General features: G+C 38.8%; 1 protein-coding gene across 1 annotated transcript in view; it reads left to right on the plus strand.

Annotated features, from left to right (window-relative positions):
• The first annotated feature begins 75 nt into the window (after positions 1-75).
• Positions 76-14,708, plus strand: part of Vsig4 (V-set and immunoglobulin domain containing 4) — a 42,779-nt gene continuing 28,146 nt past the window's right edge. Inside the window, exons 1-4 of the mRNA XM_076562656.1 lie at positions 76-251; positions 2,698-3,054; positions 12,733-12,795; positions 13,774-13,923. Of these exons, the coding sequence (XP_076418771.1) occupies positions 164-251; positions 2,698-3,054; positions 12,733-12,795; positions 13,774-13,923 (658 nt within the window). The 5' untranslated portion in view covers positions 76-163. The remainder of the gene's footprint in view (positions 252-2,697; positions 3,055-12,732; positions 12,796-13,773; positions 13,924-14,708) is intronic.

Consider the following 14,708-nt stretch of genomic DNA (forward strand, 5'->3'; position numbering starts at 1 on the left):
CTCCAACCTTAGGCAGGGCGAAAGGCAAGATCCCCATGTGATTATTCTGAAATACGGAAAGAGGGGGTGTATATAGTAAGACTAGCATTTTGGAAAAAAATATAGAGAAGTAAAGCAGAAACTGGCAGCCACCCGAATTACCAATCTCTTCAGCAGCAGGAGGATGGAAGAAAGAAAAGAAGTATCTTCACATAGGATGGAGATCTGGTTGGCCCTGCTGCTCCTGGGCCACCTAAGAGTGCTCACCTACGGTAAGGTAGCACACTCATGCCTGACTACCACTTTTACCTCCAGCAGAGGGTGTGGGTGTTGATGTTGAGTGTTTACTGAGAAAAGCTTGTTCTTGGTGGTCAGTCACAGTTACATGCAGTTCTGCAAGCTTTCTGAACTTTGGGCAGAAGGGAGGGAATCATTGAAATCGGGTAAAAGTTCCAAAAGCTGCCTTGGGTAGAAATTGAAAAGGTTCTTCTCTTAGAATGTATCTGCATGATTTTCCAGTATTTCAGGGATGTCAGAAGACTTCAAAGTCACCCAAACCTCCTATATTCTTCTTCTTTTCCCTTGAAATTCTACAATAATAACTAACTTCTCATTTCCAATCTTTGATTCTTGCTACAATAAACTTCCCCCAATGAATAAATGTTTAATAAGTAAGTGAGACCTTAGAAGTAACCTATAGCCAGGGATGGTAGGGCACACATTTCATCCTAGCACTTGGAAGGCAGAGGCACTCTGGTTGATCTTCATGGGTTCAAGGACACGTTCGTCTTTATAGAAAGCTTCAGGAGGTCTTAGGCTACATGGTAAGGCTCAATTTTTAAATAAATAAATAAAAGCAACATGCACCATCAATTAGAATTACTTACAAGTGCTTAGCATTTGCTCTTCACACACTTTCAGAGCACAGACATTTACTGATCTCCACCAGACTCTGATCAGGAGCATTTCCATATATTACTTGTGTTGTGCTAAATCCACTTCTCTGTTGTTTCTGTCCAAGGGCTTCTCACTATCAAACCAGAACACACATCCTTCATTTTTCCATGTCAGCACTTAAAATGTCTGAAGAAAGGAAGAAACTATATCCCTTTAGCTCTCCTCTTCTCCAAGCTAAACATCTCTAGCTTCTTCAACTAAAGGACTTGCTGCTGAAATAGCTCACTTCTTTCTAGACACAGTAACCCAGTTGTAGGGGCTGATGTGGGGACCTAATTCAGAGACACAGCCCAGCAGTGTCTATGCTAGCTCAGGGGAGCATTCTCTGAATCTTCCTCCACACTCATTTATTATTATTATTATTATTATTATTATTATTATTATTATTATTATTTTATTATTTTACATTTTTTAAATGCTGAATACCATTTATTGAAGGAGGGAGGAGGTCTTAAATACAGGCTTACAACACAATGGGAGAACCCCAGAGGGCAGAAGTTTGCTACCGATGTTTTACAATCTTGCATCTAAGCTGTTAACACCCATTAAGCAGGATACACAGACAAGGATCTTCCCTTAAACATTCAGGAGGGTGGAACCCAGCAGGGAATTAGCATAGGGAGGATATCAAGGTCAAGGTCAGCAAGCAAAGCAACAGTTACCCAAAACAGGGGCCAGGACCCTACAGGTCCCCCTTTCACTAAAAAATGAGCTTCTGACTTAGGTTACATGGGATGTCAGCAGGTCACCTTACCCGTCATGGAGACGCCTGCCCAGGCCACACACTCATTTATAACTCAAGGAAATGAAATGCCTTTTAGGGAACTAAGTGCAAGGAAGAACTAAGTAAGACTCAGGATAGGGGAACCGGACTCAGCTGAACTTCTGCTTCGTTCATCTTCCTAGAGGGCAAGACCAAATCAATCATAATGTCAAGTATCTAACAATACTGAATTATGCTTATTTGCTATTTTTTCAACCAGCTCTAGAGATTACTCAGGTTCATTTCTTTTCCAGACCAAGCATAGATGAAATCTATTCCCACATCAGGATATAATTTTCTAATATTTTTGGTAATAACTAAAAGAAATGAAAAAGGAAAGAATGAAAAACGAAGAATAAGGACAAAAAATCAGCTAGGCTTACTTGCAAAGTACAAGTTTCAAACCTAATAGCCAATGGTTTGGTTAAATAGGAATCTGCATCCAGGTTTTTTGGTTCACCTTTAGATTCTCCTATTGATTATCTTCCAGAAAAGAACTTGAATTTGTGTCCCAACCTTTTCTCTTGAGTGAGGAAAAAAGATCGTAGAGCAGAGGGCTGATTCAAGCATGTATCTACACAAAATAAACTACTTCAGTTTCAACTATTCACCCTTCTTCTTCCTACATCTCATTTGAAAGTAGTGAAAGAAGAATTGTGGATGGGTAAAAGATCATAGAATCCCTAAAGGCTAGTACTACCCTAAATCTCCACTTACTACTTGGGAGAAAACATTGGTCCTTCAGTTTACTTAGATTCACCGCCTAGCAAGACAGTGACATAAAAGGACCTGAAAGCACTATAGCTAAAGAGTGTTAAGGACTTAATCCCCCAAACTCCCTTGAATTGATGAGAAACCTATCAGAATATGCCAGGGATGATGAAAGTATGCTTGAGGAAAAGGGTTTCTTACAAAGCTATTGAGCCTGTCATTCACACCCTCACTCAAGTGAACATGTCATCTGTGTTTGCTCATTTTACTTTGTTCCCTGTCTTTAGGCCATCCCATCCTAAAAGCACCAGACAGTGTGACAGGGACCTGGAAAGGGGACGTGACATTTCAGTGCATCTATGTTCCCATGAGAGGCTACAGTCAAGTTTTGGTGAAATGGCTGGTACAACATGGCTCTGACCCAGTCACCATCTTCCTACGTGACTCCTCGGGTGACCATATCCAGCAGGCAAAATACAGAGACCGCCTGAAAGTGAGCCACAAAGTTCCAGGGGATGTGTCTCTCCAACTGAATGCCCTACACATGGATGACAGTAGTCACTACACATGTGAGGTCACCTGGCAGACCCCCGATGGAAACAAAGTGACGAGAGATAAGATTATTGAGCTCCGTGTCCAGAAATGTAAGTCATTGTAAAGAAGAGAAATGCATTGGTAAAAAAGACATAATAGAGTACTGTAATCCTAGACACCTCTGAGGAATTAAGAGTCTTTGGTTTATATGTTCTTAGGTTCTCTCTAATTCTATGTGCTAGTCACAGGATGCTTGAGGTCATTACCCCATTTGAGAACTTAATTGTGATGGGAAATACAAATGCATTACTTTTAAAAATCTCTCCTTCTGCCATGCCTTCTCTCCTATATTTACAAAAGTCTTTCTGAGAGAGGTAGTTCCCCACTAGCTGTACTTCCCAGTTTACCACAAAACTTTGCAAACTGAAATCAGCATGGTCCTCTCCATAACAAAAGCACAAACTTTATCCACTCACATCCAACCATATACAATTCTCTGCGGCAGGACAACCCACTGCCATTCCTTTCTCCTCATTTAATCACTTTTACACCATTTCTCAGAGGGATTCTTTCTAAATTATTTGCTGGTTCTTCTATTCACTACTTTAAGTAAAGTTCTCCAAGTTTATATTACTGCTGTTCTATACCTAGAGTAGAGGACTTTATTCACTTCACTACGCTTGAATATTTTCATTTCTAATCTTACAGTATACAGGTTGTCTCTCTTAACTCTTTGAATATTTCTTTTCCAGTACAGATACTTTTTGGTTGGATGTAATACCATGGGAATGTAATGTTTTTTCCTATGTGTGTTTTAGAGGTTGTAACCAGAAAATCATTGCCTCTACTCATATCTTGAAGTGTTGTTGTGGTTTTTTTTAATGTTGGCTTCTAATAGATTCAGAGTTCCCAATTTTACATTGGCGTCTTTCATCCACTTCAGTAGATTTTTCCACAGGGTAGTTAACAAACTCAGGTTTCCAGCTCAGTGATACGCACTTTTCCCAGCACTGTTTATTGAAAAGGCTATTGTTTCTCGCATGGGATTTTGTCCATTTAAAAGTAATTAGTTGGTTTCAGACATATTAGTTTATTTCTGGGATGTCTACTCTGTTTTACTGACCTATATGTCTTTGTATAGCCATATTGATCTGGTTTTGGTAATTAGACTTCTGTGATATGTCCCCAAATCAGATATTGTAATGATTCCAGCATTCTATGAGAACTATGTATCCAAATACTTTAGTCATTTGAAAATTACATTTGTCTAATTATTCTTAAGTTGTGAGTATAATTTATTTATTTGAAATACTAGAGCATTTTAAATGATTATCATTATTATTAATATTATTATTTACTTCCTGACTGCATTTTCCCCTCCCTTGTCTTCTTCCAGTCCCTCCCCCACTTCCCCACCTTGCCCCCCTCAATCCATTCCTCCCCTGTTTCTATTCAGAAAAGGGCATCCCTTCAAGGATATCAAACAAGCATGGCATATCAAGTTACAGTAAGACTAGGCACTTCCCCTTGTATTAAGTCTGGGCAAGGAAATCCACTATGAGAAATAGGTCACAAAGCCAGCAAAAGAGTTGAAGATAGCCCCAACCCCACTGTTAGGAGTCCCACAAGAGGACAAAGCTACACAACTATCACATATATGCAGAAGGTCTAGGCCAGTCCCATGCAGGCAACCTGGTTGTATGATCAGTCCCTGTAAACCCCTATGAGCACCAGGTGAGTTGATCCTGTGGCTTTTCTTGTGGTGCCCATGACCCCTCTCACTCCTACAGCCCTCTTCCACAGAACTGCCTGAGCTCTGCATGTGTTTGTCTATGGGTTTCTGCATCTGTTTCCATCAGTTGCTGGGTGAAGCCTCTCTGATGACCATTGGGCTAGGCACCACTCTATGAGTATAGCAATATAGCATTAGGAATCATTTCATTGACTTTATTTTCCAGTCATATTTGGTTTTATCCTAGATATCTGGGCTATTCACCTCAGAGTCCTGGCACTCTAGGCAGTGTCAGGGGTGGGCTGCCTCTTATGGCATGGGTCTCAGACTGGACCAATCATTGGTTGTCCACTCTCACAAATTCTGCACCACATTTAACCCAGAACATCTTGTAGGCAGGACAAACTGTAGGTTGAAGGTTGTGTGGGTGGTTAGTCTTATGAAATACATTATTCACAAGTATTTCCCTCCATTCTTCATGTTGTCTTTAACGGTTTTGGAGATGTAGTTATAGGCGAGTGCTTTGCCTTCATGTATGCCCATGTGCCATATGCATGTATGGTGCCTGTAGACGTCAGAGGGATCAGATGCTCTAGAATTGGAGTTATAGATGTTAGTAGGTCATCATGTGGGTGCAGAAAACCAAACCCAGGTCCTCTGCAAGAGTAGCCATTGCTCTTAACTGTTAAGCCACCTCTCCAACCCAACATGTTGTCTCTTTACTTTAATGACAGTAATCTTGAAGACCCCAAATTATTTAGTTTTGTTGAAGTCTAGTCTATTTATTTTTTATTAAGTTTTTTTTATTTATTTTACATCCCAACTACAAATTCCCTTCCCTCATCTCCTCTTGTTCCTTCACACAAGCTCTTTTCTACCCACCTCCCATCCATTCCTCAGAAAGGATAAGGCCTCCCATGGGAGTCAACAAAGCATGGCATATCCAGTTGGGGCAGCACCAAGCTCCTCCCCCCTGGATCAAGGCTGAGCGAGGCAGCACACCATAAGGAATAGGTTCCAAAAAACCCAGCTCAGGTGCCAGGGACAGATTCTGGTCCCACAGCTAGGGGCCCCACAAACAAACCAAGCTACACAACTGTCACCCACATGCAGAGGACCTAGGTCAGTCCCACCCAGCTCCCTAGTCCTTGAGCTCCCACAGGCTTGGGTCAGCTGTTTCTGTGGGTTTCCCCATCATGATCCTGATCCCCCTTGCTCATATAATCCCATCTCCCCCTCTTCCACTGGACTCCTGCAGCTAGACATAGTGCTTGTATGTGGATCTCTGCATCTGCTTCCATCAGTTAATGGATGAAGTTTCTATGATGACAATTAGGGTAGTCACCAATATGATTACATGAAAAGACCAATTCAGGTACCCTAACCACTATTACTAAGAGTCTTAGCATGGGTCATTTTTCTGGATTCCTGAGAGTTTCCCAGGCATCAGGTTTCTCCCTAACCCCATAATGGCCCCCTCTATCAAGATATCTTCTTGATAATTCCCCTCTCTGTCCCTCCCCGAACTCAACATTCACACTTCCTCATGCTCCCATCCCCAATCCCTGCCCTTTATCCCCCTCACCCACAGTTTACCCAGGAGATCTCTTCTATTTTCCCTTCCCAGAGTGATCTATGCATCCCTCTTAGGGTACTCCTTGTTACCTAGCTTCTCTGGGACTGTGGATTATAGCCTGGTTATCCTTTGCCTTACATCTAATATCCACTTATGAGTGAGTACATACAGTGTTTGTCTCTCTGGGTCTGAGTCAACTCACTCAGGATGATTTTTCCTAGCTCCATCCATTTGCCTGCAAATTTCATGATGTCATTGCTTTTTTTTTAACCACTGTGTAATACCCCATGTGTAAATGTACCACATTATCTTTATCCACACTTTGATTGAGGGGCATTTAGGTTATTTCCAGGTTCTGGCTATTATGAATAATGCTGCTATGAACATAGTTGAGCAAGCATCCTTGAGGTGTGATTGAACATCCTTCTGCTATATGCCCAGGATTGGTATAGCTGGGTCTTGAGGTAGATTGATTCTCAATTTTCTGTGTAACCGCCATATTGATTTCCAAAGTGACTGTATGAGATTGCAATCCCACCAGCAGTGGGGGAGTATTCCTCTTATTCCACATCCTCTTCAACATAAGCTGCCATTAGTGTCTTTGATCTTAGCCATTCTGACAGATGTTAAGAGGGTATCTCAGAGTTATTTTGATTTGCATTTCCCTCATGATTAAGGATGTTGAGCAATTCCTTAAGTGTATCTCAGCCATTTGAAATTCTTCTGTTGAGAAGTCTGTTTAAATCTGCACCCTATTTTTAATTAGATTATTTGGTATTTTGATATGTAGCTTCTTGAGTTCTTAATATATTTTGGATATCAGCCTTCTGTCAGATGTGAAGTTGGTGAAGTCATTTTCCCATTCTGTAGGCTGCCATTTTGTCTTATTGACAGTGTCCTTTGCCTTACAGAAGCTTTTCAGTTTCAGGAAGTCCCATTAATTAGTTGTTGAACTCAGTGTCTGTGCTACCAGTATTATATTCAGGATGTAGCCTTCTGTGCTACTGCCCATTTTCTCTTCTATCAGGCTCAGTGTAACTGGATTTATGTTGAGGTCTCTGATCCACTTGGACTTGATTCTTTGAGAAAATCCACAAGATAGATAAGATCGTATCCAAACTGACCAAAAGGCAGAGAAAGAATATCCAAATCATCAAAATCAGAAACTAAAAGGGGGACATAACAGACACCAAAGAAATCCAGGGAATCATTAGGTTATCCTTCAAAACCCTGTACTCCACAAAATTAGAAAATCTAAAAGAAATGGACCATTTTCTGGATAGGTACCACATACCAGGATTAATCCAAGGCCAAATAAACAATTTAAATAGACCTATAACCCCTAAGGAAATAGAAGCAGGTGTTAAGGAACATTGCCAAATTCTTTGTACTAGGCTACAGTTACCCTGATACCCAAATCACGTGAGATAAAACAAAGAAAGGGAAATACAGACCAACCTCCCTCATGAAAACTGATGCAAAAATACTCAATAAAATACTGTCAAAACGAATCCAAGAACACATCAACAACATCATTCACTATGATTAAGTAGGCTTCATCCCAGAGATGCAGGGATGGTTCAACATACGAAAATCTTTCAGTGTAATTCACCATATAAACAAAAAGAAAAAAACCATATAATCATCTCATAAGATGCAGAAAAAGCCTTTGAAAAAAACCAACACCCCTTCATGATAAAGGTCTTCGAGAGATCAGGAATACAAGGAACATACATAAACATAAAGCAATATGCAGCAAGCAAACAGCCACCATCAAATTAAATGGAGAGAAACTCAAAGCGATTCCACTAAAATCAGGAACAAGACAAGGCTGTCCACTCTCCCCTTATCTATTCAATATATTACTCCAAGTTCTAGCTGGAGCAATAAGATGACAAAAGGAGACCAAAGGAATACAAATTGGAAAAGGAGTCAAACTTTCACTATTTGCAGATGATATAATTGTATATATAAGTGACCCCTAAATTTCTACCAGGGAACTCCCACAGCTGATAAACACCTTCAGTAACGTGGGGAGATACAGGATGAACTAAAAAAAAAAAACAGGATGAATCATGAATTTTAAAATTTCTTATTAATAAAAACAAACACAGGGCCAAGTATTGGGGTGAACACTGGAAGATTAGAGAGACAGAGGAAGCCACAGCTAACCTCACCTGGCCAACTTCTCAGCTGATCTTGTTTCCTCAGACTGGATGTCTCTGAGTCCTCATTCAGAATGAATCTCAGCTGAACTGCTTCTCGAAAGCCTGAATGCTTAACCTGCCAAATGCTTCTAGTTTCTGGTCCCCACGTCTTATATACCTTTCGGCTTTCTACCATCACTCCCTGGTATTAAAGGCTGGATTTCTGGGATTAAAGGAGTGAGTCACCATGCTTGGCTGTATCCTTGAACAGATGGATTTCTGCCTCTGGAATGCTAGGATTAAAGGTGTGAGTGCCACCATTTTCTAGCCTTTGTATCCAGTGGATGTTCTGTCTCTGAACCCACATAAGTTTATTAGGGTGCACAATATTTTGGGGAACATAATACTACCACAATACTAGTCATCCTATATACAAATGATAAATGGGCTGAGAAAGAAATCAGAGAAACAACACCCTTTACACTAGCCTATTTTTTATCTTAATACTTGTGTTTTTGTAGCATGTCCCGCTACACCTAGCTTTCCTTGACTTGCGTAAGGTCTGGTAGAACTGAATAGTGAAGCCACTTTGGCTTGACTTTTCCTCCTTAGAGCTGTTTAACCAGCAGTCCAATAATTTTTTACTTGTTTACATTCCATAATTTGAAGTTTCCTGGTTCATCTTTAGAAGTTAGCATTTCCTTTTTAAAATTTATTTATTTATTATTTTATGGATATGAGTGTTTCAAAAGATTATTGTGCATGACACCAGAGCAAAGGCATGACTGCAGGAACAGTTAGAGCTCACATCTTGATCTGAAAACAGGAGGCTGAGCAAGAGAAACCTGGGAAGGGCACAAATCTTTTGAAACGTCAAAGCTGATCCCTAGTGACACATTTCCTCCAATAAGGCCACATCTCCTAATCCTTCCCAAACTGTGGCACCAACTAGGGACCATAGTTTCAAATATATGAACCTATAGGGGCCATTTTCATTCAAACAAGCATAATATGTACGTACAAAGTACTTGCCTGGTGCCTGTGGAGATCAGAAGAGCACATTGATTCCCTGGAACTTGGGCTCTATATAGTAATGAGTGGCTATGTCAGGGCTGGGAACCATAGCCAGGTCCTCAGCAAGAGCAAAAAGAACTCTTAACCACTATACCAACACTCCAGGCCCTACTTCTAATTTTATTTAATTCAGCTGGAGAAGATGCATATTATTTTGGATATTTTTATAATTTACTGAGAATAGTTTATGTACAAATTATCATCTGTTTCAAATAATGTTCCATATGTACTTGATAATAGTATCTACTCTGCTATTATTACATGAATATGTTATATATGTCACTGTTGGTTAACATTGTTGTTCAATCCTTGAAGCTCCTTAATTACCTCTGTTCTAGTTATTATATACATCTTTTTTTTTTTTTTTTTGGTTTTCCGAGACAGGGTTTCTCTTGTGTAGCTTTGTGCCTTTCCTGGATCTCACTTGGTAGCCCAGGCTGGCCTCGAACTCACAGAGATCCGCCTGCCTCTGCCTCCCGAGTGCTGGGATTAAAGGCGTGCGCCACCACCGCCCGGCCTATATACATCATTTAAAGTGGGGTATTGAATGCAAATTATTATTGGAAAAGTGAACATTTCTCTAACCGATTCTAATAATTTTTTCTTCATGAATTTTTGGGGCTTTATTATTATCATTATAAGTTTATAAATGAGTTTTATCCTTCACAAAAGTAATTTTATGATTACAAGTTGTTCTTCTTTGTCCAGAGTAAAATATTTTTTCTCAAATGTAATTGTCATATATCAGTATAGTCATTCTAACTATATCTTGGCTAATGGCTGCATGGTACATCTTTTGACATTCTTTTACTTTAAAACCTTTTTTTTCCTTTGAGTAAGCAAGCATATCATATACTTAGATGTGATACTCTCTGACTCTCTGCCTTTCTATCTGAACATTTCTACTTATATTTAATCTAATTATTGATAAAAGATTTACATCCAATTTTCTATTTATAGTCTTTATCCTTTATACTTCTTTCTATATTCATCCATTGCTTCTACCTTTGATGCTCAATTGATAATTTCTAGTGCATTGTATACTTCAATTATTCTTTAGTTTGTTGTGTTGGGTAGTTTTATGTCAATTTCATAGAAGCTAGAGTCATTTTGGATGAGAAAACCTCATCTGAGAAAATGTCCCCACTAGACTGGCCTTTGAGCAAGCCTGTGGTATATTTTCTTGGCCAATGATTGATGAGAGAGGGCCCAATTCACCACAGGCAGTGCTGGGTTGGTGATCCTGGGTGCTATAAGAAAGCAGGCTGAGTGAGCCATGGGGAGAAATCCAATAAGCAACATTCCTCCATGGCTCCTGCTTCTGAAGTTCCTGCCTCTAGGTTCCTACCATGAGTCCCTGCCATAACTTCTCTAAGTGACAGAGCATGACCTGAGGTTTGTAAGCTGAAATAAATTCTTTTTTACTCATGTTGCTTTCAGTCATGGTGTTTTATCACAACCATAGAATCTTAACTAAGGCATTTACTAAGTGTTTTCATTATTTCTGTCTGTAGGATACCATCAATTCCTAATTTATTGGATTTATTCCAATTTAATTTCATAGTATACAAAATGCTGTTGGTGTACAGCTCAATTTCTTATCATTTAATTCCACCATTACTGCAAATTATATCTTAGTATATTATAATGATATGAGCATTGATTTAGAATTATTGTTTTGCAGGGATAAAGAGATGGCTCAGCTGTTAAAGGCTAGGCTCACAACCAAAAATACTATTGTTTTGTAAATTTTTTTGTTTTTAAGTCAGGTTGGAAAAGTATGTTTACACTCGATATTCACCTATACAGTAACCTCTATGGGTGCTTTTTTATTTCTTAATATTAGTTTTGGATATGCTCCACTGTCCCTTTATTTTAGTTTGAAGAGTGCCTTTTGACATTTCTTATGGGTCCTATCAAATAGAGAACCTCACTGTCATTATTTACCTGGGAAATGTCTTGGTTTCTCCTTGCCTTTCATTTGGGGGTTGTTTATGTTTTAGATGGGAGTTCTCTATGCTGCCCAAACTAAACTTATACTTGTAGTTGGAACTACAAGCACATGCTCACTCTTGTTACTTGTTTTTTTTTTATTTATTTATTTGATTGTGTGTTTGCTCAGGACTTTTGTTGGTGACTTTTAAAAACTAATTGTTGGCATGAGATAGCCAATGGGGTTCACTATATGATTAGCTTAGAAGTCAGCTAATAACTGGGTAGAGATCTTCCTAACTGTCAGGGGAAATGAATCATGTATTATTGACCAGAGAACTATGGTGCTTGTTTAGCAATGACATCAATATGCATCCAGTTTACAATTATGGCACATTATTTATTTTAGGTTAATGTGAAACCTCAAGGGCTTACCATAAGCATGAACTTATGCCTTTCTTATATTTTTTCTGAATATACACAAGACTTTAAGAAAGGATATGTCTTCCTTGACTCTGGGGAGTTGTCAAACTTTTCACACTTCCTGGAGATATCTAATTTGTGAGCATTTCCTTTTAAAATTATTGGTTACTCTCTTCTTTCCCCAAACTGTGTGACAAATTTCCTCCTAGCTGTGGAGAGAGACTTTTAGTACAGATGCTAACTAAAACAAGTATTTGAAGTCACATTTTTCAAGAAATCATTAGATAGATCAAATAAAGGTAATGTTTCTTGAAAGGAATGAGATGATTTCTCTTGCACCTGGAATAGGGTATTAATTTTTATTAACTCTGAGTTAAGTTGAAATGCCAAAGAGCTTCATGTTATTACTAAAACTGGGCCGTATTTCTTCCATAAACACTGTAAGTTCTTATGAACGAATTTCTGAAATTATGGGGAAAATGACAATATCAAAATATTTCAGCTATGCCTTTATTTCTGTGAGGGGGTAAATTTTTAGTAGACATTACTTGACCATTTTCATTGAAGTCAACAACTAACACCTTCTTTGTTATACTTCTGAAATTTTTCTCATGAACAAATCATTATATTTCAGTTAAAATTTAGTAATTATTAAAATGCATTTCCTCAACGAAGTTTTGAGACCCCCTAAACTCTAGATACAGATTCACTGAAAGTCTGTTAAACTTGAATTATGAACTTTACCTTAGAATGGTGTGTGAGGAATAATGAACATGCAATAGAAGTTGCCAGTATCATGAGGGAAGGCTTAAGAGTTCCGACCTATTTCCTAATTTTACTAGTATCTTCAATTGTTTATCTAAGGGTATCAGATTTCTAAACCAGGCTCCTTTTATCCTTGCAGACTCCTCTAAACCACGTATAATCAATACTGAAGCACCTACAACTACACAGTCCTCTTTGGAAGGTAAGTTTTACTAGTGCTTTGTTACAGAATTCTTAAAAAAGGTTTGCAAACCAATGATATGCAATTCCATTAAATTTGGGCAAAGAGATTACTGTATTACTCAGAGATGCCATATGAATGAATACAAAAGAAACGTGCCAAAGGGTAGTGGAGAATGTGAATCATGAATATACAATTTTCTTTGTGAAAAGAAGCAAGAAGAATGCATTATGTTATATATTTCCTAACCTGATTTACTATGTGACTTTGAGACTAATTCTTTGTATATCTTGCTTCCACTGGCAACCCCATATTAAAAAAAAACAGATATTTCACGTCATAGTACAATATAGACCAATGATATGGTTTGTTGCATGATATTTGGTTGCGTTGTGAATCCCTTAGACTGTGTTAATAAAATCAACCTTGGATCAGGGAGCAAAGCCAGTGACTAGTTGACAAGAATTAGCCATAGAGAGTACAGAGGACTCAGGAAGACAAAGAGAGAGAGAGAGGAAGGAGTAGGGAGGGACATAGAGAGTCATGGTCTTCTTTAGGTAGGGACAAATGGAGAGATGATCTTTTACTGGGTCTCCAAGCAAAAGGAAGGTCAGCTAGTTGCTTCTCAGCCCTCTGAGCTAACAGGTTTTCATCTGACTCCCAAGTCTTTATTGGTCGATAGAATAATAGACACTTAGTTAAAAACTGTATTTGGTAGCAGCAACAGAGCCAATGCAGGCAGGATCAGAAATCCCGCCAAGGCACTCATGCTCTGAACACAGGAGTGCTGACTATGTGGCAGCACAATTGCAGAAAGTAGTTACATTATCAGTGGATTCAGGTGTAGCCACTGAGCCAACAGAAAAACAACAATGACTAGACACCCTGGAAGCCCAGAAGAGATCTCTAGCAAAAACATCAATCCTTTTCTGTCGACCCTGATGCTCACCTCTCTTCAGTGAAAGAGAGATCTCTGACCTGGATTCTCTGTTCTCACAGCAACAAGTACAGTGAAATCAAACTTTGACTGGACCACTAAGGGGAATGGAAAACTTAAAGAGTCTGTTGCTGGCCCAGTGAATGGAAAACATGATGGGACCACTGCTGGCCCAGAGAATGAAAACCATGAGAAGGCCATTGCTGACCCAGGTAGGAGTAACATTAGGAATTCTATCATTCTTGTTTGACTCTGAACTTTGTGACTCCTTGTAAGTTCTCTATGCAGAATTCAACTCCACACTTAAGGAAGAGTCCAGAAGCTAAACTGGGTAGGTAAGATAGAAAGGGGAAGATAAAGATACAAAAATAAAAAAGTCAGATTGTGATTAAAGAAAGTGGTAAATGTGTTCTTAGTTTGTTTTCTATTGCTATAGCAACATACTTCTCAAACACTGAAAAAAAAAAGTAGGATTAAGACCATGAACTCAGCCTTCTATCCTAAGGAGACAGGAAACAGAATAGCTGAAGATCCAAGCTGTCCTCCACTACTTGAATTCTTGACAAAAGCTTTTGTAGCAGTTCACACCTAATTTTTATTCCCCAAATGTCTCACAGATCCCCAAATCAGGATCTCAGGGATTAAAATCTCAAAGAAAAAAATACTCTGTATTATTTCATCACAAGCTTCTAGTCAGCTAATATGCACTAATATGCCAAAATTGATTCTTAAAATAATGAGCTTTATTTACATTAATTTTTAGCTGCTACTCTTAAACAAAAAGATTCTTATTTTTACTTGTGCTTCTATAGACCATCAATCAAAACTCTGCAGATTATTTCATGGTCGTGCAAGCAGTTTTTAATTCCAGATAAACCACAGAACATGTATACTCCAGGTACTCATCAAGTATCTGTTTTGATTATTCAGTGTGAAATAGTTCGATAACTATTACTCATTGTGTCACACTCTGGCGTTGTATCATTGAAGGCATATG

This window comes from Peromyscus maniculatus, chromosome X (genome assembly GCF_049852395.1).
Source record: "Peromyscus maniculatus bairdii isolate BWxNUB_F1_BW_parent chromosome X, HU_Pman_BW_mat_3.1, whole genome shotgun sequence".
NCBI classification, from domain to species: Eukaryota; Metazoa; Chordata; class Mammalia; order Rodentia; family Cricetidae; genus Peromyscus; species Peromyscus maniculatus.